This window comes from Bombus flavifrons, chromosome 1, assembly GCF_040668555.2.
Source record: "Bombus flavifrons isolate JBK064 chromosome 1, iyBomFlav1_principal, whole genome shotgun sequence".
NCBI lineage: Eukaryota > Metazoa > Arthropoda > Insecta > Hymenoptera > Apidae > Bombus > Bombus flavifrons.
Window position 1 is genome coordinate 15,696,492 of NC_138442.1, and position 24,733 is coordinate 15,721,224.

The 24,733-nt window shown below is 38.3% G+C and overlaps 4 protein-coding genes and 1 long non-coding RNA gene across 5 annotated transcripts; 4 read left to right on the plus strand and 1 right to left on the minus strand.

The window, feature by feature from the left end:
* Window positions 1-801: 801 nt before the first annotated feature.
* Window positions 802-5,767, plus strand: LOC138178518 (uncharacterized). The gene is made up of 4 exons (XM_069110465.1): window positions 802-1,109; window positions 2,050-2,102; window positions 2,258-2,584; window positions 3,845-5,767. Exons 1-4 carry the CDS (start codon window positions 1,098-1,100, stop codon window positions 4,566-4,568), a joined length of 1,116 nt encoding a protein of 371 aa, XP_068966566.1. The 5' UTR covers window positions 802-1,097; the 3' UTR covers window positions 4,569-5,767.
* An 8,408-nt stretch (window positions 5,768-14,175) lies between these two features.
* Window positions 14,176-15,236, plus strand: LOC138178669 (uncharacterized). The gene is made up of 3 exons (XR_011172774.1): window positions 14,176-14,256; window positions 14,979-15,040; window positions 15,147-15,236. It is a non-coding gene; the product is annotated as an uncharacterized LOC138178669 (long non-coding RNA).
* A 240-nt stretch (window positions 15,237-15,476) lies between these two features.
* Window positions 15,477-17,273, plus strand: LOC138183092 (uncharacterized). The gene is made up of 3 exons (XM_069119654.1): window positions 15,477-15,531; window positions 16,204-16,999; window positions 17,138-17,273. Exons 1-3 carry the CDS (start codon window positions 15,477-15,479, stop codon window positions 17,271-17,273), a joined length of 987 nt encoding a protein of 328 aa, XP_068975755.1.
* A 2,933-nt stretch (window positions 17,274-20,206) lies between these two features.
* LOC138183100 (uncharacterized) lies at window positions 20,207-22,336 on the plus strand. Its single transcript, XM_081833750.1, is given in 6 exon segments — window positions 20,207-20,221; window positions 21,115-21,155; window positions 21,157-21,258; window positions 21,645-21,675; window positions 22,057-22,130; window positions 22,216-22,336. Coding segments are annotated over 6 exon segments (384 nt in total).
* Window positions 22,337-22,702: 366 nt separating this feature from the next.
* On the minus strand, window positions 22,703-24,493 carry LOC138178618 (uncharacterized). The gene is made up of 4 exons (XM_069110650.1): window positions 24,308-24,493; window positions 23,687-23,745; window positions 23,144-23,426; window positions 22,703-22,824 (listed from the first exon to the last, which is right to left on the minus strand). The coding sequence occupies exons 1-3, from the start codon at window positions 24,326-24,328 to the stop codon at window positions 23,180-23,182; spliced, it is 327 nt and encodes a 108-aa protein (XP_068966751.1). The 5' UTR covers window positions 24,329-24,493; the 3' UTR covers window positions 22,703-22,824; window positions 23,144-23,179.
* Window positions 24,494-24,733: the final 240 nt, after the last annotated feature.

The following is a 24,733-nucleotide window of genomic DNA, read 5'->3' on the forward strand; positions in this document are numbered from 1 at the left end:
GCTCCTGATGATATTTCATCCATCACGAGTCAGTGTCGGACGCTCTGTGAACGTAGCAGATTTCTTTTTTTTATTCTCCTCCTCGCTTTGACTAGCATAGGGATGAACTGCTTTAATATATCGCCTAAAGTGCGAGGACGAGCGTCCTCCGTTTGAAACACGATAGGGATATCGAACGTACACGACGAGTACAGTTTCACAATGGAATTTGAGTAATTCGAGAAACTTTATTCTTAAACAAATTTTAATCAAACTAGTAATAATGGAGAAAAGAAAGTCCAAGATATATGTGATTCGAAAAGCATCATAATTTTATAAGATAAAATATCAATTCTATAGCGTCAAATGTACTAATCCAATAAGAGTGCCAATGCTAAACTTTCTTTTGCCTATCACTGTAAGTTCAAGGCTATCCAGCCAACCTGATCCAAGCTTCCCACGATCCTACACCTACGTTTCCCTCGCCACGACCCTGAATCAACAGACGTATTCTCACATTCGCTCCGCAAGTGCGTGTTATTCTCGAAAATGTGGAACGACAGTCTCGTTCTTGTTGGTCGCGTTTTGGAAAGCACGTCGGTATCGATGGGGCGCGGTCGCATGACTTAACACTCGTGGAGTCGCGTTTTACTCGCGTCTTAGGCCGCAGTGCGCCGGGTGAACGCCTAGGAGAGAAGAAAGTGTCGATTTCCCCCGAAAGAAAAATACCCCCTCGTCGGCGTGCTCGACTGTCCGTTTCGTATCGGCACGCCAAGTCTCGGCTACCCAATCCGTTTTCATCCTTGCGGAGATTCCACAGCTGGACGCGCGATCTCTTTCCAGGGCTGGAGCCAGTCGGTGGGAGGCGGTCGTGAGTCCACCGGCGATTATGCTCTTTTTATCTTGTATAAAAGAGAACAGTCCTGGACGGACCTCCCGCAATTTGTCCGCACCGGTTGGAGCATACGGAGCACATCGCTTGTATTTCGATTAGTTGCAAGATAACTACGCGGACACATTACACGTCGTTGTACCCTCGCGTTCGGATTTATTATCGATACGATCACGAGTTTGAGGTTTTTGTTTGATTCGGCAGGTTTTCTCGGGAAACTTGCAACATGAAGTATTCGGTAAGTGGATCTTGATTATTGGTGATTTAATTAACAGAATCAATTTGGCATTAGGTTGTAGAGTTATGGTGATTGAATAAGGTATGAGGAGAGGTTGAAGTAATATTTAGAATGGTAAGGGGTGGTTTGCGAAGGTTGGTTTTGTTTTGTTAGGTTGTGTTAGATAGTTACAATTTGAGTCTTTCTAGTCTGAAGTTTCGATAGGAATGAGATCTCTGTATTTCACCAGTATATTTGTACTGCTTTTGTAGTGTTTGTTTTTATTCATATTTCAGATATGTTATAGATCTTTTTAATTTCTCGGTAAAAAATGGGCTAAATGTTTTTTTTTGTTCTTAAGAATACAAATTAAAGTGACGAATGGCTCATCTCCTCCCAGAAATTACCTGATTACCGTACTTTCAATTGCGAATCGCTATATTCATCGGGCTTAAATATTTGAATTTTGAGACTTTGAACTTCTCCAGTTTTCATGATTTATGTAGAATGAAGTAATTTTTTATTGTGGCTAAGTAGTATAAATAGAATGTCCAGTACTATGGAAGAGATTGATTTTAGATTGGCTCCGATGTAGGTTAAAACATCAATCAAGATCAACACACGCCTTTTACTTTTACATGGAATCTTTTAGTTCTTATCGCACGATCCGCTATCTTTGCGTTGTAGATCGCATGATCGAGCACATTAGTTGTTGTCCATCCACAGAACAGCGATTAATTTTTCTTAAACGCGTCTTGCTAAAAATTTCTGTTTGAACAATCCTATTTCTACTCTTAAATTCTACCCTGTAATTGAAAATAATTTTTGTGAAACCTTAGTATCATTGTATGTATACGCAACAAATCTTTATTTTTAATAAAATCACAGTTTGACTGGTGCCAGTCATTGTACGTAATTCAACTCGTTCAATCCATTAATCTTCGATCTATGTTTGCTACAGGCTTTCTGCATTCTCGTGCTGACGATCAGCGAGCCTCTACTCGTTCACTCCGCGTAAGTATTCTCGTGACTAAAGTATAACTCTCGTTACCAGACCGTGTCGAGCTCGAACTCTTTATAGCACGACAGAACATACAAACTTTGCCACAGACCATAATTATTAGAGCACGGATTTTTACATATTTTATTAAATATCTTTCGTTTCACAGCAACAGGGTGTTGCTGATGATTCCACAGCAAACCAGGCGCATGGGACCACCACCGTGGCAATCTTCTTTACCGCGTTCCAGAAAATCGTACGCCAGCGAAGTTCATTATCACAAGTATCATGGTCCTCCCGTACACTATCACTCGAAGAAATCTGTGTATGGAAGTTCATCGTTTCCTCATGGAGGAGATGACTTCGATCAAGGCTACGAACATGTGAACCACGTGAACATTCCTTATGGCAAGGGCATCAGTCATGCAGTTTCGTACGGAAAGGGTTACATACCTTACGATCAGATTAAGGGTAGCGTCTCGTTTAGTCGTGAAAGGTGAGAATGCTGTATTTAAGGATAGCACAGGATTTCATTTCTCATCCTTCTTTCATATGCTTATTTATCTATTCATGTATTCATTCATTTATTTCTTCGTTTTAATGATGGGGATTCGTTTATCGAGAAATATAGGTACGTGATATGGAAAAGAAGAAGATAAAGTTAATAATAATAGTAAAACTGAAACACGTTGGAAGTAATAGAATTATAAAAATCGTAGAAACGTGTTACCGAGTATTTGCAGAAAAGTATTTGTGGTCCATGTTGCGAATCCATATTTGCTTGTTCGTATCATTTAACGTTATGGTTCGAGCGCAGAGAAAAAGGCGTTGCCAGAAAAGCAGCGCCCTAGTTTCTAGAATTCTTTCACAAAAGGCGAAACGAATAAAGAGAAATATATGTCAAATATACATAGCTAATTTGTATTTCTGATTAATTTGCATTCTCCAGTAATAAATTATCTGAAGAGTAGTGTTGCAACTAATTGGATTACATTAAAATTATGAATTAATCTTGACTTACTGACATTTAGATATCAAAACACAGAATAAATCAGTTTCAAGTTTGAATTCTCAGTAAAATAGATGGTACCGCCCGATCGTGCCTGACTACTGGCGGTACATTCTACTGCGGCCAGTAGAACAGCATTCACAATATCAGGCCAACCGTTTCATTTACTCTATTACAACTTGCAGAATTAAGAGCAATATGTATTCACGAATGAAATTCCAATATAAAAATTGCATTTTAGAAGATTCTATAATATTCATAAGAGACAGTATTTTATTTTCTGTATCTATAAAATATTCAGATTACGAAAGCTGTGGCCAGTTCTTCTAGGAACAACTTTGCTATTTTTGAAAACAATTTTAGCGCGTTTGTCATCTTCTTTCGTGTAAATCCGAATTAAATATTCCACAACGATTTATCAAGGCTATTTGTAGCTGTTTTGATAAGCACCTGTCACCGTTGTTTTCTAAGTTTCTAAACGAAAATTCAATAGAATTTCGATAAAGATAAAAATAGATGTCTTTCTTGTGTTTTTTTCTAAACAATCATTGCCTCTACAGCTACACGACTGGAATTGATCGAACATCGTTAAACAATTACGCATTCTCTCACGCACTTTCACTGGTCACACGCACTCTAACTACTTACCACAAATCATTCGAAAGCAGAACAGCGTTTAGCTGCCTTCGACGTTCCTAACACCGTCGCTATTTCACTGGCATTCTCTAACCATTACACTCACCGCAGGAATCCGAGCTCCCAAGAGCACAAGTACACGTCGGGATCGGAATATTCGTCGCCATCGTTCTCCTCATCCGACGCTCAGTATTCACCTTCGTCGTACGAGTCTCCGCAGCAAGAGACCTTCTTCCCGGATGCAGAGACAGCCTTGAACTACAACGAGAGGCAAAGTGACCGCAAGAGACTGTACTCTTCGAGATCCATCGAGAAGGACCTCGTTACGAACAATCCGATCGACCTCGGCGCCGCCACGAACAAGGATCAGATACTCCTGCTCCAGCAGAAGGCTACCGATCTCTACAAGAACATCGTTTCTCAGCCGCAAGGTGGCGTCCTGTTACCAGCTGGCATTCCACCGGCCACTATCGGTGGCAGCAAAGAAGGAATCGTGTTGAGAGATACAATAGCTTTAGGCGAATATCAACAAAAGCTCCAAGAGATGACCAAATCCTGGCCACAGTTTTTATCTAACGCGGCCACAACTTTGGGAAACAGTTATCAAAACCAACAGGTTAGCGCGAGTTACTCGACGGGTGGCTCTACAACTCCTGGTTTTAGTGGCTGGTCAGTGAATTTTGCTCAGCCGAAGCAAGGTTACGACGTTAAGGAGGACACTATGGAACCGCCGGTTGATTTTAGGAATATGCCTATTCAGAGTTCGCCTTATCATACGTTCCCTGTTCCGATGAACGTGGTGCTTCCGGCACCCACGCAGGCGGTTCATGGTTAGATAGATTAGAGTTGTTTCGTTAATTTAGATACTTTTACGGGTATTGTTGGTGGAAGAAATACAGCGAGATGATGAGATCGGGTTCGCATTAAAGTTTGTATGTTTCGATGAAAATTAATAATTTGATTCCAATCCAAGATGTATTGGAAGGGATAAGGAATTTGATACCACGTTTAGGATTGTACGATGTTAGTTCAATTATTTTTTTCTTTGTGTTATATATTGAAAGAATTTTGAATAATTTAGAACTTGGGAGGCAGATTCCAGGGATACATAATTTGTTACTCTCTAAATCACAATGGAGGAAGAATGCGAGAACAATGTGAACTTGAGCATCTCGCCTCATCGTTTCCACTAAGTATAATACAATGACATGCATGGAGGACGAATGCACGGACCCATGTGCAATTAGGTTACGAGTGCAGAGGATACGGAGAAATTTTGAAATTCTGTGAAATGATTCTCTTGATTTCAATTTTGCAGGAATTTTATAAGATCGTCGTGGCATTTGAACTGCATCGGATACCGAGGAGATTAGGTTCACTGACCTGAGAGAATGTCTCGAGAGTTGTAATTGTTAATGTGTATCTTTATACTTCAATGTGTAGATGTTTAAAGAAATTTAATAATTTATTTGTTATAAATGTGAATGTCTAAATTTATTAATGATTTCGAATATAATATCACAGGTAAATGAAATGCAAGAAAGTTCGCAACTTGTATCGTAGCGTAATTCTCGTATGGCTTCTAATATGTTCCTCGGACATCGGTGAAAGTAAATCTTTCTTTTATTCGCTTCATCTGGAAAGTTGCTCGAAAATTACAAGTTACATTCTGTATCTTTTGTAGCAGACATATACTTGAATGACGAATCGTTTGAACTGTACATATCGGAGGGCGAGGAATGACAAAGATTCGTATTTTTATGTTCTTAACGTTAGAATTAATATTATTGCATAGCTTAGAATTATTATAATTTTATTAGCATCTCCTTTAGCGTTTAGATACTCAACATTTGACATCATTAAATCGATTCACGAACAACAGTAACTTGTGAACAACAATTCTTCCACTATGGCATACATACACACCTTGTACATATACGAATAAAATCGGATGTTCTTTCTTTTCCCAAAAACGGAAGGAGATCACTGAAAAAGTGATCGTAAAATTCCAGTAAAAGTGAAATACATAGTCTACTTTCCTTTACTGCTGTAATTGAGATTCCCAGAAGCAAAAGTGACCGACTCCACTTTTTGTGAACTTGTCGATTTCATTGCTACATGATCATACAAGTCTCCATACAGGCAAACGTCGTTCGATAAAGTTTCAAACTGTGTGAATCGTCAAATATCTCCCTTACGTAATTCTATCACGACCTTGAAATTTTCATGTCTCAATCTCACTCTCAACTTCGTTTCAGCAGATTTTTAATATTTTAAAAAAGATCTCTGACGTAAAATTTCGCGCTTCCATACGTTCTTCAAACTTAATATTAATTATAAATTTTTTAATTATAAGAAAGAACATAGAACAACGTGAAAAAGCCGAATTGAAGATGAGAAGAACGTAGCAGGGTTACTTTATCAAGTTCAAATACTGTTTTAAAATTCTATGAAAACTATTGAGACAACTACAGGTAACCGTGAAACAGGCTCGATGTAGTGTCACGGTCCAGTGATCAAGACGGATGAAACGATCGGCTGGCAGCCTCGAACACGAATAAAACAACGATCGAATGCCACGGTCGCGAGGACCACATCTTCCTCGTTTACTTTCACTCCGAGGTCCGATGACCGGCTGAACGTTCGAAAGTCGAGAAAGTCGCTCTATCGCGCGAGGATGCGAGATCCTCTTGATCTTTTCAACTCACCGCCTCCACCTTGCCTGTCGCCCGATCCTCTTGATTTCTGGGAAGACACTTTACTATTCCGGACGAGTTTGCGTGTAAGCTGAAAGGTCAACGAGCTGGCCTTCCACTTTATTCATGATTCTTTCACGATTTCAGTTTTATACGGATATTGCATTGCACGGTAGTATCGCAAATGGGATCAAGGTTTTCACAAATTCTCGAGAATTTTCCTTACTTCGGTGTCCTTTCTCGTGAGAAAGAATTATATTTTTCGTTTGAATTTAGACTTTGAAGAAAGATAAAGAAGAAAGAAAGAGATTGATTGTGTCGTTCGTGGTATTTTAAATTGAATTACGATCTTTTGAAATGTTTCAAAATGTAATTTCTTTGTCCTGCTTCCTTTGTTACAAAGAAAAATTGAGGACGATCTTCTGAGTCCTAAGTTAAATTTGATGTGAAAGTCGGGAAAAAAATTTTGAATGAAAATATTAAAGAGCCGTAGCCTTAGAAGCTTTCGATCAAGTATCAAAGTCCATGAACCATAAGCAGAATTTGATCGGACATGAATCAATAAAATGCAAAACTTTTTAGAAATATTTCAAAGATTTTTGATCGATCTTAATCATGTCCTAAATTTATTAATAAATTTTACGAATTTATATTCATTTCTCAAAAGATCGGAAGCCGATTAATACTTTATATAATTCGCAAAAATCATTCAGATTATTCACCTTAAACTATTCGTTAAATTATTAAGTTACTTTCTTAAAATTTTCTTAGAACGTTGTAATAGCATATCCACCAAGAAAGTATCAAGAAAGTCATATTAATCCTAAGCTTTGTTACTTTACGATAGAGCACGTCAACATAAATTCTGCTGCGACATAGCTACTTAAGAGCTTGACAAGAACAAATAAATAGTTGTTCATCAAGTACAGTTGTCTGAAAGAAAACAGGCAGACGAGAGAGTACAGGTTGAACGAAGTGACAAGGGCCATTTTCTTCTCTAAACGCTATTGGAAAAGCGGAAACAAACTGCGTGTAATTATTTCACTGTAGTAAACGTTGTTCTACGTTCATTTTTCGCGTCATCATCACGGCCACTTTGCATTTCGTGGGAAAGCGAAATTTTCTTTCCGGTAAATTTACCGGAACACGTGCAGTTTCTATTTGAAATGGAAATGATCAAGGAATATCAGCAATGCTGACTCATTCAGGCGCTGCAACGAATGTGCATTCATTCGCCTAACTGATCGATGATTAAACCAACGAATTGAATTAACGTCGTTGAAAGTTTTTGACGGTGCTCGTCTAGTAAAATGCCAGCGATTATGTAAAGTGAAAGAAGAAAGTTTTCTAAAGGGATGCTCAGATGTTTCCTTGAAATTCAATAAACTTTTATTAGCAATAAAGTTGAACATTTTAAATATCGAGTACTTGTCCTCTTGTGCTAATGTTTCGTAATATACACAGATGACTCAAGAGTAACTTAAGTGAAATATCTTTATTTTTATTTTCCCACTTATTTTTGCATACAGAGCAATCTTCTGTCTGCGTTGTGAAAAATACAATATAGCAGAGTACAGAAACACAGTCGAATTCTAGTCCAATAAACCCATCGACCCCAAAATTTCTCCATTCTTAACTTTCTTCGTCGATCCACAACCACGTAGTTTTAGCCGGAAGAATTGCCGGCGGCTAAAGTACGAACCTCGTACCAGACAAATCAAAATGAAAATCACGTGAAATTTGATACGTATGTAATTTTATATTTAAAAAAAAAGATCGTTCAAATTTCCCCAGGAAATATTGTAAATCTATGAAACTCGAACGGAAAAAGTTATTTTTACTATCCTGGTAGTTTTGTTATTAATTGATGCTTCCGTGAAAATCTGTTCAATCATTCTTCTTGCAGTAACACCGACAAAGAAAAATCCTAGAGCGATCTGGAAAGTGGCAACGTACAAACGACACAGGGTAGAATTTCCAATTCTCCCGTCAGGGGAATCTCTCTGAAGACCGGAACACGAAAATGGAAGAAGTGAAAGGGTATACTGAAGTTACCTCGAGTACAGAGTCTCGTGCGAATATTCGATCTCTCCTCTTGTCCCTGCGTCGCGTCCTCGTCCATCTTCGCTCCCTGGTGTTCCCTTTTCCGCTGGCTCTTTTCGTGTATATCTCGCCACTTTCTATTTCGTTCCCTGGCAACAGCCGGTCATTAAAACGACCAGCGCGCATAAATCAGCTCGTTAATTATCCAGGAACGGAGTCATCACGCGCGTAATCATCGTGCAACGATAGCAAGGTTGCGCGATGATCTTCAGCGATCTTCTGGATCGTACTGAACTTTAATTGTGAGAAGACTTCCTGGTTTGTGATTTCTGGGAATTCGTATGCGTACTTGATTATAAGACAGTTAATGAAGATTAATGGACAATTAAGGAGGAATTATAGAATAGAAATAGAGAAACGTAGATGTATAATATAAGATAAGCAGAATAGATAACAGTAAAAATAGAAAAGAAATAGTAAAAGCAATGGGTAGTGTAATATAGCTACATAATAGAAGAGTTTAAGTTACTTCATTTGTAATATACAGGGTGGTTGGCAACTGGTGGTACAAGCGGAAAGGGAGTGATTCTACGCGAAAAAAGAAGTCGAAAATATAGAATAAAGATTTTTCGTTTGAGGCTTTGTTTTCGAGAAAATCGACTTTGAATTTTCGCTCAGTACGCGTGCACTTTATCACGTCTCGTTATAATGAATCTCACTATAGATCGTTGTCTCGATGGAAAAATTAAAAAAAAAAAATTTTTCTCCCCCTTTCCGCTTGTACCGCCAGTTACCAACCACCCTGTATATGTATGTACATATAGGAGAGTTTAAAAGAGTACTCATATACGGTTGAACAAACTTTCTGTTTAGTATGTTCCCTTGATATGATGCTACCTGGTGCTTCTGATGCCACGAACTCGCGAGTCTTTGAAGATTCCTATGCCACTTTTACTCTGTCATTGTAGAGAAGTTGATGGGAATTAGCTGGACGAAGAAACATTTCTGAAAGCGAAAGCTGTTTTACAACCTATTGTTTCCGTGTTTGGCTTTGATCGCAAGACGGTTTGCCTATCTCTCTCTTTGCTCTGTGGTAATTGATTGTAATTGTAAACGATCTTATAGAGAATAATAAGAGTAATTTAGTATACCTGACGTTAAAGAAAACGAATGACTTAATAAAGAAATTCCAATGATCGTCATTACGCTTACCCGAGGCGTGCACAGTAATTTCCTGTAAAAAATGTTTGTCAATTACATAATGTTAACTACCATCATTATCAAGCTCAGAGTTAAGATTGTACAAGGTCAAAATCGCTTTTATGTAAAAAGATGCGAATAAAAGAGGGCACTCACCTTCTATGTCGTCTACCCATATAAAGACCAACTTGTAATTTGCAACAGTAAAACTTGAATCGATCGTAGATCGAATCGAAGCGAAATTCTGCGGTGAAATCCTAGCTCGAGCAGTCCTTGAACTATCGAATAGGTGCGGTATCGATTAAAGATCACTTTCTTTCGCACAAGAGTAAACAGTGTGAGGTCGGTTCACGATTAAAAGCGGGATGCCATTCGAAATTTATTCGAACGCTACCGTTCTCTCCGCTCACTTTGCCGCTGTTCTACGAGCCGATCAACCCCATCGAGAATGTCAATGTCGAGATTCCTATTCGGTTTCACCGATCAACGACTGTTTGTCAATGGTCGCATGTGTTTTTAGTTACGACGTGATTGCCTTTGAGTTGAAACGGTTTAACCAATTTGATTCGCCTTTATCTTTAATCGCGGGACGACACTCTAAACGTGTCTCTAATGCTGCGATTCTACCGAACAGGGTTGCTTCTACATTTATCGAAGTCTGTGATCTCTTCCTTCTTTTTCCTTTCCTTTTATTCTTTTTTTTTCTTTTTTTTTTTTTGATCGACAGTCGATGAAGGTACAAGAGTATTCTATTTTCACAGCGATAGTTTTCTTAAAACTATTCTCTTTTTTTAAAGTTAATTTTATTTCGCCTGAGAAATGGTTCCGTCGATTAGTTGGATGAATGACGCAACTAAAAGAAAAGTACTCTCTTCACGATTTAATTTCATTTTGTTTTAAGTGTTTAATTCTTCGGAGATAAAAAATTCAAGCTAGAAAATCACGAGTCGTTCAATCATTTAGCAGTGACAACATCTCTATTTGCGATATTGATTTTGTTACGCGATGGAACTTTATAAATAACTTTCTTTTAATGCTGACGAGCCGCTTGCCATCGCTTTTGCGCGTTTAATTTCTCTTGCAGCTCGCGCAAGTGCTTTGTGTTAATTTGTCGCTTAAAATTCGTCGCTAATCTAGCAGAACCTAAAATTCATTTTTACAAATATCTCAAGAATGCAGATTCTTTAGATGTATCGTTATTGCAGCAAAGCGATTTCCAATCACGTGTTCATGTTACATAAAGTAATCGGTCAGTTCGATTAGAGAGGTTTTGTAGGTTGCAGCATCAAGTAAGAGTACTTCTAGAGAGCACGAAAGTGATAGTCGGTGATGGAGTGATTTTTAACGGAACCAAACTGGTTTCTGGAGTATTTAAACTATTTACCTGCCGGATGTCTTTGTGAACTTTTAAATAGAGCTATTATTCGAAGTAATTGTATTTATACTTAACATTATGCAACGTTCCTTTCCTTATTTTTTTTTTTTTTTATTAACAAATCAGCATGATTCTTCGAACTCCGTATTATGCATTTTATAACACGAAATCACTTTTTAAACCGTAATAAAAACGTTAAAAGAAGTGCACCATTCTTGAATATATATCATATTAACATTGACCTTACTACTTTCTCCTTGTAAAATTAAAATAATTCATCGAACAATCAAATCGAATATTCATTTGCAAATCTCACAAGGAAACGAAATGTTCTTATAATTCGTTATTTCTGTCGTAGCGCGAAACCAGTAGCTTTCTTCTGTCCTGCAAAATTTTTACATTTATTTCTCCCATTAAAGAGCGAATAAATTTACCACTGACCAATTTAGCATCCATGATTAATAGATAGGTCGAGAATAAACGCGATATTAATGTCAAAATTCGACGTTAAATTTAAATTTTTAATCGTCGATTTCGAGGAGAATGATCTGTAACCTTTTCAGAATCAAATTCAACAAGTTGAGAAGAAAATAGTAACTCTCATATTTTCTCAGATTTACATATATGAGCAGACATTGAATTTTAAGACTCTGAAAAATTTCAAATCGCTTCGAAATTAAGAATTCAAACGCCCATCACTAAATATCGTATACCAATATAGCGACCCAAGATTGAAAGAAAAACTGAGTAATCATAGTAATAAATCTCACATGATTGGTACAATACAAATAGTTCAGTGTATAATGCGTATCCTTGAGTGTGTCGCGTTCTCTCCGCTCTATTTTGTAATGGAACTCAGGGAAAGCCTGACTAGATATCGAAAAAATTCTGGCCGCCGATTTATGCAACGACCTTCGAGGAAAGTAAATTGATGCGCGAAGACGACGTCGAGCATCGTCGCCTCGATAACGTTCGCATCGTGGCGAACGTAAAGTGAAATGGAAAACGCTACTTTTTGCCAGACCGTGTGTGCACCGAGCGTAGATGATATCTCCCGTGAAACATTGGAATACCTGTTTCGATATTGCACGTGAAAGAGGATGTGAGAGAGATCCAGGAGACAAGCGGATGGAAAAGCTGCAACCAGTTGCAATTCTCCTCTGAACCTTAGAAACATTAATGAATACTTATACGTTTCTGCTTTTTTGTTCGTAATTTCTCAGCTTATAATATATAATAAAGATAAAAATAAATTTATTTATTAGAGTTACGGACAAAAAAGCAAGGTGAAACTTGATACTTGCCTGATAAGTTATGATATCATCGAACTTTCTTTTGCCCACCACCGTACAGTTTCCACTTCTTAAGGGGTGTTTTAAGGAATTTGTTGGATGAATAGATATTTTGAAATTTTATTTTATATCAAAGAGGAATTTGTTGTAATACTGGCGTATCGAGTGTTGGCACGATTTATTCTTTTTAAACACATGAATAATTTTTTTCATAAGTTATATCAAAGAAAATATTACGAAAGTAACGTTGGAATTAAATAAATAAATTGTGAATTTGTGGATCACCGAGAAAAGTAGAAATAATTTATGTGTACACCCATCCGATAGTTCTATTATACAAGAAGGAGAAAAAGATTCAGGTATTCCTAAAGGAAAGAATAAAAAGCAGTGAATTGATTTTCTAGTCGTGGAATTGGCTTCGCTCCTAGAAAATAAAAGGCACAATGCAAGAGTGGATTAAGAGATTTACAGCGCTTATTACGGTTCGTGGGAACTCAACTATAGCCATCAAAATGCCTTCTCACATTCAATTAGAATACACGTGGATTTTTTACGTTCTTTCACTCATTGTACGGTCGATATCGAAGAAGTAGGTTAAATACGGACGTTGAATCCTCTGCGATTCTTTAAAAGTATATCAGCGTTACTTGATAACAATTACTTTCATATTCCTCGTTGATTCTTTCCAATTTTAATAATTCCATTTTTCCTGATTTCAACATATCGCTACAGAGCTATTGATGTTTATCATATTTTTATTATGTAAAAAATTGATCAACACATCAATTTCAGATTAATTTTCACTTTGATGAATAAAACAAACCTTTCTCCGATATATTAGGCATCAATTTCTAGAATTTCCTTCGGCCACACACAACGCTTGATAATTACATTAAACACACAACCAACCGTTTTACACATATATCGACATTCATAAAATTTCATTCGACTGTAATAAATGGCAATTAAATCTTCCACCTGTTCTGATTGCTCAGCAATTCAAATTACCTAACATTCGAAATATTTCAATCAATTCACACTATAAAAAACCACTATAATTTCTCCAAAGCTGAAATCTTCTCACTGTTCATGAATTATTAATTACCACAGAAACGAGTCCTTCTTTATCAAATTAGAATAAACTTCCATTGAAGTTTCTCAATGAAACACAATGCAATCCGAAGGCGATAGAAATCGAATATAATTTCCAATCTCCAAGAATTCAATTTTACCTAGTTCATCAAATTTTTAATTCTATATAATTTACCATAAATTCATTCTCTTAATCCTCACATTTCAATTCAATTCGATACCGATGCAGACTCAAACGAACAATAGAACAAAAAATTAGTAAATGTATCCTCAATCCTGCAAAACTCAATTCTAATTAATTCACCATAACAGTCTTGACTCAGAATTTTAGTCACTGCCTCGAAAGCCGACCAGAAAAGTCCGTTTCTACACCTCCTCTCTGAAGAAGGTCCCAGAAGCTCGGCTATCGGCGATTTCCTGGTTACCCCAGAGGGCAGCAATGCCGAAAACCGCCCGAAGCGCGAATTTCTCTGATGTCTCTGGGTCACGGCCGTTTCTCCATGTATTCACACAGGCACACGCACACACACACGAATACGTACAATACATCGATTGCTTTTGAAACGTGTAGGCTCGAAGCGTGGCCGGTGTGCACGAGAGCTCGAACACGGCCACCTTCGATTCGAATCTCCTCCGCTGGTTGGGCAAACCGATCTTCATCGTCTCCCCACCTGCCTCGCTCTTCCGGTACTTCATTCGGCCTCGCTATATATATAGCCAGGATCCTTGCTGGATATATATGACAGTGTGTTCCTGGCCACAGAATCGAGCTGATCGAGAAAGGGACAGGAAGGGACCTGGTGCACCATGCAGCTCAGGATCAGTGTAAGAAGCAAGGATATTCGTGCTGATGAGATAATCTGTTGGATTTTGGGTGACGGATCTGTGATGGCGAGATTCGATACGCGGTTGTGATACGCGACTAGGGAGTTTCAAGTTATCGGAGTTACATTTGTGATAAGTTTGGATCTGGGGGATGGTTAGATCGATGATTGAGTGGTGGAGTGTCTTCGTGATGTTAGGATAGTAGAGTATTATAGGTGGGTTACTGGCTGAATAATTGAGTCGTGTTTTAATATCGTATTCGTGATGATATACTTATGTATATAGCAAGGTAATCAATAGGTAATTGGAGAATGATTTATATTCTTCTATTAATGAATCGAAGAGATGATATGATAGAGGTCACTTCTACGATACTAGAACGATAGATTAGCGAAATTGCCGATGGTATCGTAATTCTACAGAAAGTTAATTTTGGAATAATTTTAAAAAGACCAAAGAGTTCATTATAAGAAACCCGGATTGTCAGCTGTAAATAGGGAAAAGGTGCAGAAAATTTTGGGTTCCCACGGCCCTCATTGGTTTACATAAATTATCTCATAGAATTTGTTATATAATTCGAATAGAAATTATTATATGGCTTTGCCTTTCTCAGGGGTAAAATGTCAATTTCACATATTGGCCACCCATTTTCAATCCTCCATAATTCTACAGAAAAAAAGAAAGGAGCAAAAAATGTACTAATGAAGTTGTTCTATTTGCAGATGAGGTGCTTGATCTTTGCGGCGATATTGACCGTCGCGCTTGCCACATTTGGCAAAGAGCAGTAAGTACACATTAGCAATTACACGTGGCCGCAGGCACCATTAAAATCTTATTACCATAAGAAAGATAATAATCTTAATATCCATGTTCAACCATTAACTTTTCAGCGTACATATCAGAATCCACGTACCGGAGATAATACAGCATGACGAGAAGAAGGTTATTAAATACGAAGATCACGGTGGACATGATCATGGAGGAGGAGGTGGAGGTGGCGATCAAACTATAATAGTCACTTCGCCTGGAGGAGGTGGAGGCCACGGAGGCGGTGGTGGTCACGGAGGATTTGGCGGTGGATTTGGAGGTGGTTTCGGAGGCCACGGAGGCCACGGAGGAGGTGGCTTTGGAGGTGGACACATTAGCATTGGAGGTGGTGGCCACGGTGGAGGTGGTCACGGAGGTGGCGGAGGATTCGGAGGTAAAACTTCAAATTGGAAATGTGTCAAAATGATTACTGTCATTTTTATCAAAGCAAGCATAGCAAGGATATAAGTAAAGAATTTTCATCAATTTGATGAAAATTACTATCATCGAAAACGCACGTAGAAGCTCTTGTTGCGTTTCTCGAGTTGTAAGAGATAATGGTAGAGTAGAGCATCTTCTCACGTTCTCTTTAACCAATAGCGATATCTGGTTGATTTGCAGAGAATGCGTCCCCTGTTTCCCCTCGCGCTCCTTCGTAGCCGTAGAACTCGTTTCGTGGCTTTTCACTTCCGGCTCGTTTCGAAGCCGAGAATTCGTCTTACGTTCACTCACACACACGTGCAACATTACAAACCCATCCGCATACTTCATTACCGTAACCGTGTCTTCGTACTTCGTGATTCTCTTTTGCAAGGTTGGACGTTGACCGTGATCTTATTAGAAATCCCATTTTAGTCGTCCTTTCCTTTACTTTGGCTTCAAAATTTCATGCATCAACCTTCTACAAATAGCATTCCCTTTTACAAAATACTCGTATTAAGATCCTTTTTTCTTATTTTTTTTTTTTATCGTAGAACAATTTATAGTTAATTATAGGGAAACTTATAATTGATTGCAATTACAGTACGCTTACAACGAATAAAATTCCTACCAGATAAAGTATCATTAAAACAAAGAAAAAATAGCATCTTTTTTTAGATTATATTACTTCCAAATGAATGAATAAAAATATCATTCCAGGTGGTCATGGAGACATTATAATATCCAGTTCAGGTGGTGGCCACGGTGGTGGAGGCTATGGAGGCGGTGGTGGTGGATTCGATGAACATCACGGTGGCGGAGGATTTGGAGGAGGAGGTGGATACGGTGGTGGTGGAGCAGCGATCATCGAACATCACGGTGGCGGAGGATATGGAGGCGGCGGTGGCGGTGGTGGCTTCGATGCTCACCATGGTGGCGGAGGATTTGGAGGCGGTGGAGGATATGGAGGCGGCGGTGGTGGAGGATATGGAGGCGGCGGTGGTGGAGGAGCGATCATCGAACACCATGGTGGCGGTGGAGGCTATGGAGGCGGTGGTGGTGGTTTCGATGGTCACCATGGTGGCGGAGGATTTGGAGGTGGCGGTGGTGGAGGAGCAATTATCGAACACCACGGTGGTGGAGGATTTGGAGGCGGTGGTGGCGGTTTCGATGAACACCATGGTGGAGGAGGTTATGGAGGTGGCGGTGGTGGCGGAGGATTGATCATCGAACACCATGGTGGCGGTGGAGGCTATGGAGGCGGTGGTGGCTATGGAGGCGGCGGTGGTGGATTCGATGCACACCATGGCGGAGGAGGTTTTGGAGGAGGCGGTGGATATGGAGGTGGCGGTGGATATGGAGGTGGTGGTGGAGGTTTTGATGCTCACCATGGCGGAGGAGGTTTTGGAGGAAGTGGATTCGGTGGTGGCCACGGTGGTGGTGGCGGAGGAGGTGGATTCGGTGGAATCGAACACCATGCTATTAGTAACAGCATATCTTCCGGCTTCGGAAGCAGGTAATAAGATGTTCTTTTCCTTAGTATTGCTCTTAACCCTGATATTGAAAGCGTCTTTATATTTCCTGAGCGTAATTTCGCGCTTAATGTTTTCATTTGCAATCACGTTATATCTTAATAATTAAATCTTTATTTCAGTGGACACGGTGGAGGCGGAGGTGGATACAGTTCCGGTGGTGGTTACGATTCGTACTCAAGTGGCGGTCATAGTGGTGGCGGTCATGGTGGTGGCGGCCATGGCGGTGGTTTCTCAGGCTATCACAAGAAAAAGTAATAGCGATCGACGAGTCAATGTCGTGTTTCCGATCGGTCGGTTTGACCGATTTCCGACATCGTGATGATCGCGTTATTCCTCGTGCCGCGTTCTCATCACGCGATCATTAACGTCACGTGACTGTCGATCGCGATTCATCGACAACACTCACTGCTACATAGCAGGACACTAATTCACAACGATCGTTTCGATTTCCCCTGATTCTCCTCGAGATACTTCGAGGAAACTATTTGTCATTTCCACTTTCGTTTTTAAACGAGTTGGCGTTTACTGTTAAACGCAGCAGAGAAAATGGAAAGTTTAGAAATTCGATCGAACGGAATTAGTATCGTCATAACGTTTGCAATGTCGATTTAGCATGTTAAGTGGATTAAACGGATCTGTCGGTACATCGTGTATGAATTGGATTAACGATAGAATAATTTATCGAGAATTTAGGAACGAGGAAGAATATTTCATTCGTGTATTATGGATTACATGACATTAGTTTCGATCGCCAGAAGATTGACCGTTGGTACAATTTCGTGTAAATCCTGCATGACTGCGTTTTATAATTAGTTAGTCTTTAATGACTACTCGCGTGCGCTTCGCAACTGCGACGCATTTACCTGATTATTTTACTCATCGTAGCTATTGTGTTTTGTATATATTATACGTTGTGTAAATACTATTCGTTTATTGTTATCTTTAATAAATTGTTTTATTTGTATTTTGTAAGTCATGAGTCTTTTCTTATATCCCATAAGTGGAAAATGAAAACATTTGCTGTTTTATACTTCTTACACTTGCCATACGCATGATTATTAAATCACTAGTTTACCTAACTTGCTTCTTCACAATTTCGTGTTTTAAAACTCGTTGCAACCTCAACTTCAATAGTGAGATATACCTACAGCAGAAGCAAATCAGTGCATCATAAGTTACATATAATTGAAAATAATTATATCAGCCTACTTTTTTCAGCAATATCGAATCCTCTTTAGTACACTACTTTTGTTTACAGATCTAATTTTGTCCATCCGAAAATTTGTTAATCTTCCTGGCTTCCAAAAATTCTGAAAAAATTAACACTTACTCACTAACGTCGCTTCTTTATTATCAAACAATCTGTGAAGTTAATTCTTAAAAAGTTTTCTTGGTAACAATTGAAATCTGGATGCCCAAATTGAACGCTAACGTTCCTTTGTCTTCAAATGGATCCAAAGATGCTACTGAAACCTAGTAAATGTATTTTATCACCGTAGAGGGTCGTAGATCCATTTAACAGCCAGGAAATTCCCATAGTTTCAAACCAACATGGTCATTAGTTATCGTAGGAAGCAATTAATCAAGGATATTGATCTCGGGAAACGGCTGAATGATGTCTGTCGATCGCTGCGAGCTTGTTCGCCATAATGGAGTAACTTTTCTGGAACGATAATTGCTTCAGAACGTCTAGGATTAGTTCGAAATGGAAAGTAAGCGAAAAGTGAAAGAGAGTAGATGTTACGGTACACGGAGGAGGACGATTTCACTCGCACGATTCTAGGTGTTCGTATGGCAAGTAACACGGATGTTGTCCTTGATCTACGATAGTCTGCGCCGAGATTCTTTCTCGTTTTGCAACAGCGCCTCGAGATCAATGGCCGTATAAACAATTCGTCGAAACAAGGTATTAAAATACAGGGATTGTTTAGAACGTCTGAATCTTTTGAGATTCGGTCAATACTTCCTTATTGTTACTTTCTTTCCTTTTATAACTATGTGGTAATATATCACACAAAACGTAATATTAATCTTGTAATATACAGTGTGGTCTATGCAATTGTTTCAGACTGTAATTCCGTTACCAGTGCAGTTACAGAAAAACGTTGAATAAGAAAGATGAATGGCTCAAAGAGTACTACATCCGTAGCATCAATTTTTCTTTTTTAAAGCGCAATAGTGCATGTACAAACAACGATCAAATCATTCTTTTAAATGGAACCAATCTGTATAATAATTGTTTAACATGCATACAACATATAACAATTGTTTATATATTCTTTTTCATACATAGAACTTTCGAAATTACGAATAACAGAAGTCGACGAACTCATTGTTATCAGGATGTTCCTGTTTCTCAGAAGATGATCGTTTGCATAACAAAATTGTGAAAGTAGACAAACATAAAAAATCGGCGAATGGATAAAGCAATTGCCTTAAATGGATATATTCTGTCTGAAATGAAAATTAAACTTTCTAGTCTGAGATCTTGTACAAGTGCGTATTCGAGATTCTTCACTTTCCGACACAGCCATTAATTATGCTTATGAACTTCCAAAGAAACGACGTGTTGCTAATTCGTTCAAATTTTCATTTGGTATAACAGAAAATTCTACGCTAATTTACACGATAGAGATACACCGTACGCGTGAGTACTTACACTCTCCAATCTTAAACACGCACATTCGTTTTGGCGTTCGCGGGCGAAATCGGTTCATAAAATTTGTATACAAAAAATGAAACATCGTTATACTTTATAAATACAGAAGATGAACAATTATCGATATCATTGTCTAAAAAGAACGAGTAACACAGAACGCAACATACAATTAGGTTTATCCAATTCTCCATCGGAATTCCTGTTTCACGTAGTAAAAATATCAAGATCGTACCATTACGGTGAGAAGTCGCCCATTTGTCGAGACATACAAGAAAAAACAAAATGAAGTACAACGCGCAGCTGATTTAGCGGAGGAGGGATTCGATTGAGAAAGAAAAAAGAATAATTCCCCGTTTACTTTCTTCGTACCATTGGCGTAAAGCGATCGATACATGCAGATCTAGATCACGCTAAACGCTTTTCGAAATTTCTCCAGACATCGAACGATATTACACTGTTTAGAGAATCGATAAGATTTCTAACAGATACTTTGCTGGAATCACCAAAACGCATCGTTTATGTGTTTATGATGAAGATTACGACGGTAAATGGCACGTTACGACAATGTAATGTTACTCTGATAGCGGTAACAGAAGACAGAGAAAGTGAACGCGAGTTGCAGAAAGATCGAACACTTTCGAAGGGCCATTTCACCGTTCCTTCTCTTTCGTTTCTTTCTTCCCTGGAAATCATAATAGCGAAACAGTATAGGCGAACGAGATCGATTACAACTTTCTATTAATTCAGTCGGCTGTTTAAATACGTATCAATGAACGTAAATGGGCCATTGAAGAAGAAGTAATAATAGGATTCGAGATATTCGATTACGCGCAATGTTTCCTGGTGAAACTGACGTCTGTAAGCTCGTAAATTAGCGTAATGTCGATAGTAAAGCATTTGAAAAGTCGTTGCTCGCTAAGTTGTTAGAGCAAGCAACGCAATTGATTACAATAGAAGTTATGGTAATAGAAAACATTGTAAAAGGTCTGTTTCGCAAATACGATTATGTAAAGTCGTTCGCAATTCAATAATTTTTATATTTCTATATTTTATATTTGTATCAGTATATTGCCTATGAGAGACGAATATGTCTCCTTTTAATTTAAAATGTCCCTTCTTTTAAAAGAAAATTATTAGATAAAGTACACTCTGATCTCTTTTTAAATCATTTGTATTTATAATTCTTTACAATGTTTGCTTTCTCCTTAACAAGCAGCGATTATTAGACAAGAGGAATACTCCAATCTCTTCTTAAACGATTTGTATCTCGAATTATTCGCGAAACTTCTTTCTTCCGTAGTAAATGAAGTTACTTTTCCTTGCAACATCTCGATTACATTTGTCTTTTTTTTTCTTAAATCAATGTTCTACTATACTCACACTACTGGGGCGATATCTTCCACACGAGAGACAAATCAGTGTCTACGACAATGATAGAAGGGGCACGTGAAATTTCATATAATCTCAAGTGAGAGCGAGTAGAGGGTTGGGTGGGGTGCACGCAGGAACTATTTTGCTCGTTCCTGTACCGTTCACTGATTATGCTTCCGTTTATAAGGCTTGCCAGGATTCCAGCTTTTAGTACCCGAAGAGCAACAGTCTTGGAATACACTCGGAGTTCAACGTTGGAGCAATCAGACTCGAGGCAGAAAATGGCGAAACTCCGAGCGCAAGTGGGTGTTAATCACCTCGATCCTCTTCGGTGACCTTGATTTACTTCGACAAAAAATTACGCGTCTGTCAAAAATAACGCCGAGTGAATTCCAAAAATTAGCTGACCTTCGAAACGCGGTGATGTGTTCTTTTAGTTTAAAAAATTATTTAATAGGACGATTGGATATTTGTTGAATGTTTCGATTGAATATCCTCGTGATTTTTGCTTAACTTCTTCACAGACAAATTTATAAAAGAGAGAAGAAGAAAACTGTACATTTCTTCGAAAACATACTATACATACATACACGTAGCCGTGAAATAGTTCTGAAATATTTATTCATAGTAATGTTCATAGTATCTTTTAAATTCATACTTGAGTTAAACGCGCACATACATACGTGGTCAATTTCACGTCAACTTGTTTTCTATGGAAGCAGCAAGTCGTTAGGAAGAATGGCTTTAACGATAAAAGGAACAATAAGAGGCGTGCCTCAACGACACGATAATTTCACCATTTAACGACGCGATCTGATCGTACATTAGATACTTTCACCAGGGCTCTTAATCTAACGTAATTAATTTACTCTTTTACGGATTCATGAAATATTTCGCGTAGTATTAACCTTTCATTTAAAGTCGCGTTATTTATATCGTTTCTGCGAAGTTTCTTTCCCTCTCAGGTATTTTGATATGTTATTGTATTTAATTATATTTATTTTTCAGGCCTTCCTTCTTGTCCTCGTCGTTTCAATCGTCCTCGTAGCTTCGATGCCTTCCCCTGGCGGTCATCATGAACAGTAATTATTTACCAATCGACAAATTTAATTATCGTTTGCATTTTACACTGGACCATTATATTCGATAACGTTTCGTTCTCCGCAGCACGCATTTCGTCATTCACGTGCCAGAATTGATTCACAAACACCATCATACGCATGTGAAAAAGATTCACATAAAACACGAAGAAGATGATGGTGGTCACGATCACGTAGAAGAGTGGTGAAACTCGTGCAGTTTCTCTAGTTTTATAGAGTTTGTACGATATCTTTCTAAGACTTCTTAACGTTAACGTTGTTGCATTGTTATTGTATTATAATCGTTAACCAGTGTTGTGAACTTATGTTGTGTTAATAAAATACTGTTAATAAAAGTTATCGAATAATGTTAATTGTAACATAAAACACAAGATCTTAGGTGTTCGAAAAAATGTACATTTGATATTTGACAAACACGTGTATTGTATAAAAAATAAAGTAACATGATACAGTATGTACAAATAATGTTAACCTAAGTACACACATGTGCATACCAAGTGATATTAGTTCTATATTACAGACTTAAACGACTAATGATGCAGGCAATTCGAGTTACATTTTGTACTATTCCCTTCTTGTAGCTTCTGCGTACTTCCGGGAACGATTTGGTTGAGCAAGAATAAAATTGGAGTGTGGTGAAATTCTATTAGCAACCCGAACGCCCTTATTTTAGAATCTGCAACAAAGTGACAAGAAATCTTTACTCTCGTAACTTTTCCTTCGAATCTACGTGCTTTTGGTTATTTTCGATTCAATCGTGTTTTTCTGTCATCCAAAAATTTCTTACGTTTACGAAAGTTTTTCACTGAAACTTTTTATGCACTTGTGCTCGTTTCAATTTTCCTTTAAATATTCAAAATATGTCTGATTTTCGTAATATGAGAATAAAATTCTTTACCCTCCGCTATGAAAATAATTAAATGTCTACGTTCTAACCAAAATTTTGATTGTTACAATGTCGTTGACGCAAGGGAGAAATTCTTTGTTTTAATTACCTAAATAATAACAAGCCGAAGAGCGAAGCGCTCCCATTACCACCACTTCTTTTCTTCGTGAACAGGGATGGGTACAGGCACCTTTTCGACGATTGGAACAGGTACGTGCACCTTTTCGACGTGATGGACTGGCACTGGAACGGGCACCTTTTGCACGTGATGGATAGGAATTGGAACAGGGACGGGCACCTTCTCTACGTGATGCACTGGTATCTTCTTCACGTGATGATGATGAACCGTATGCACGTGATAAGGCACATGGATACGGACGTGCTGGTGCGAACTAAAATCATACGTTTGATTTTCTTCCGAACGAGTTGACTGTCTTCTTTTTTAATATACTAACTATAGATTTTAATACAAATACAATAATAAAATATGTAAATTCTACATGATAATACTTCGTTAGTTAAGAAAACAACTTAAGAGAAGAAACAGAATAATGCATCTTAATTTTATGTTTAAAAATTTGTATTTTTATTTTTGAAGATAATACTAGGTGAAAATAGTCATACGAAACGTTCAAACATTTTGACAACTTACCCATGGTAGCCTGGTATTGGCGAAGACAAGGCCACGGCTAGTATTCCGAACACGATTAGCTGCAACACGAATGTGAATTTGTGATTTGCCCATAAGGCGAAAAGTGCACCGTGACACGGCGTATCGTGTCATTTATATGCGCGACGTTACTTTTTTTGCTCTTTTTTTTCGAAGTTTCACTACTCATCCTACATGCTTCGTGCAATCATGTCTCGACAGGGTGAAAGTGTTTGCAGTTCTAATTTTAATTAAACGTTTATCGAAATGAATTTACCTATTACCATTATAAAATTATCTGACCGACATTACAATAATCGGTAAGAAGACGAAACAAATATACGAAGAAGCAGAAACTAAGAATGAAACTAATCTAATTTACGTATATGATCAGAAACCTTGGTCTGCACAAAATTTCGTACGGATTCCAAACGAAGCCATAAACAGAATTACCAGAAAAATAATCCTCAAAGTAATTAATACTAGAATCAATTCGTAAAACGTTCACAAAGAATTTTCGTATAATTCTACAAGTTTATAGCACATCGTTCGAAATCACTGTATTCGTCGATCCACAAGGGTAGTTCACCCTTCACACGAAGCTTGGCCGAAGGTTCTACTCACAACGATGGTCTGGGAGCGCATCCTGCTCGGCTGTCTGTTCTTCTTTTTTAAATGACTACAATTTTCTTGCTCGACGTGACGAGCCCACGAAACGACACGGTCGCAGAAAAAGAAAGAAACGATAGAAAGAGGAAAAATCGAATGAAACGAACTGAAGCTCGATTATACGTCGATCACACGTGAGACCAATGTTTTACCGATGTCGATACGTTTCTGGCTTTGAACGGCCGGGGATGTGTGCTTATAAAGGACCAACCGAGGTGGCCAAAACCACCCGGTGAAAAGTCACAGGGTGGGAGAGCCAAAGTCGCTCGACTTTACGGTTACGTAAAAGATAGGAAGCGGCCGACTCTCTGGTTACGTCCGTTCCAAGCGTTCTCCAAGCCTGCGTAACAACACACTGCGTACGCTACGTGTCCAGCTTCG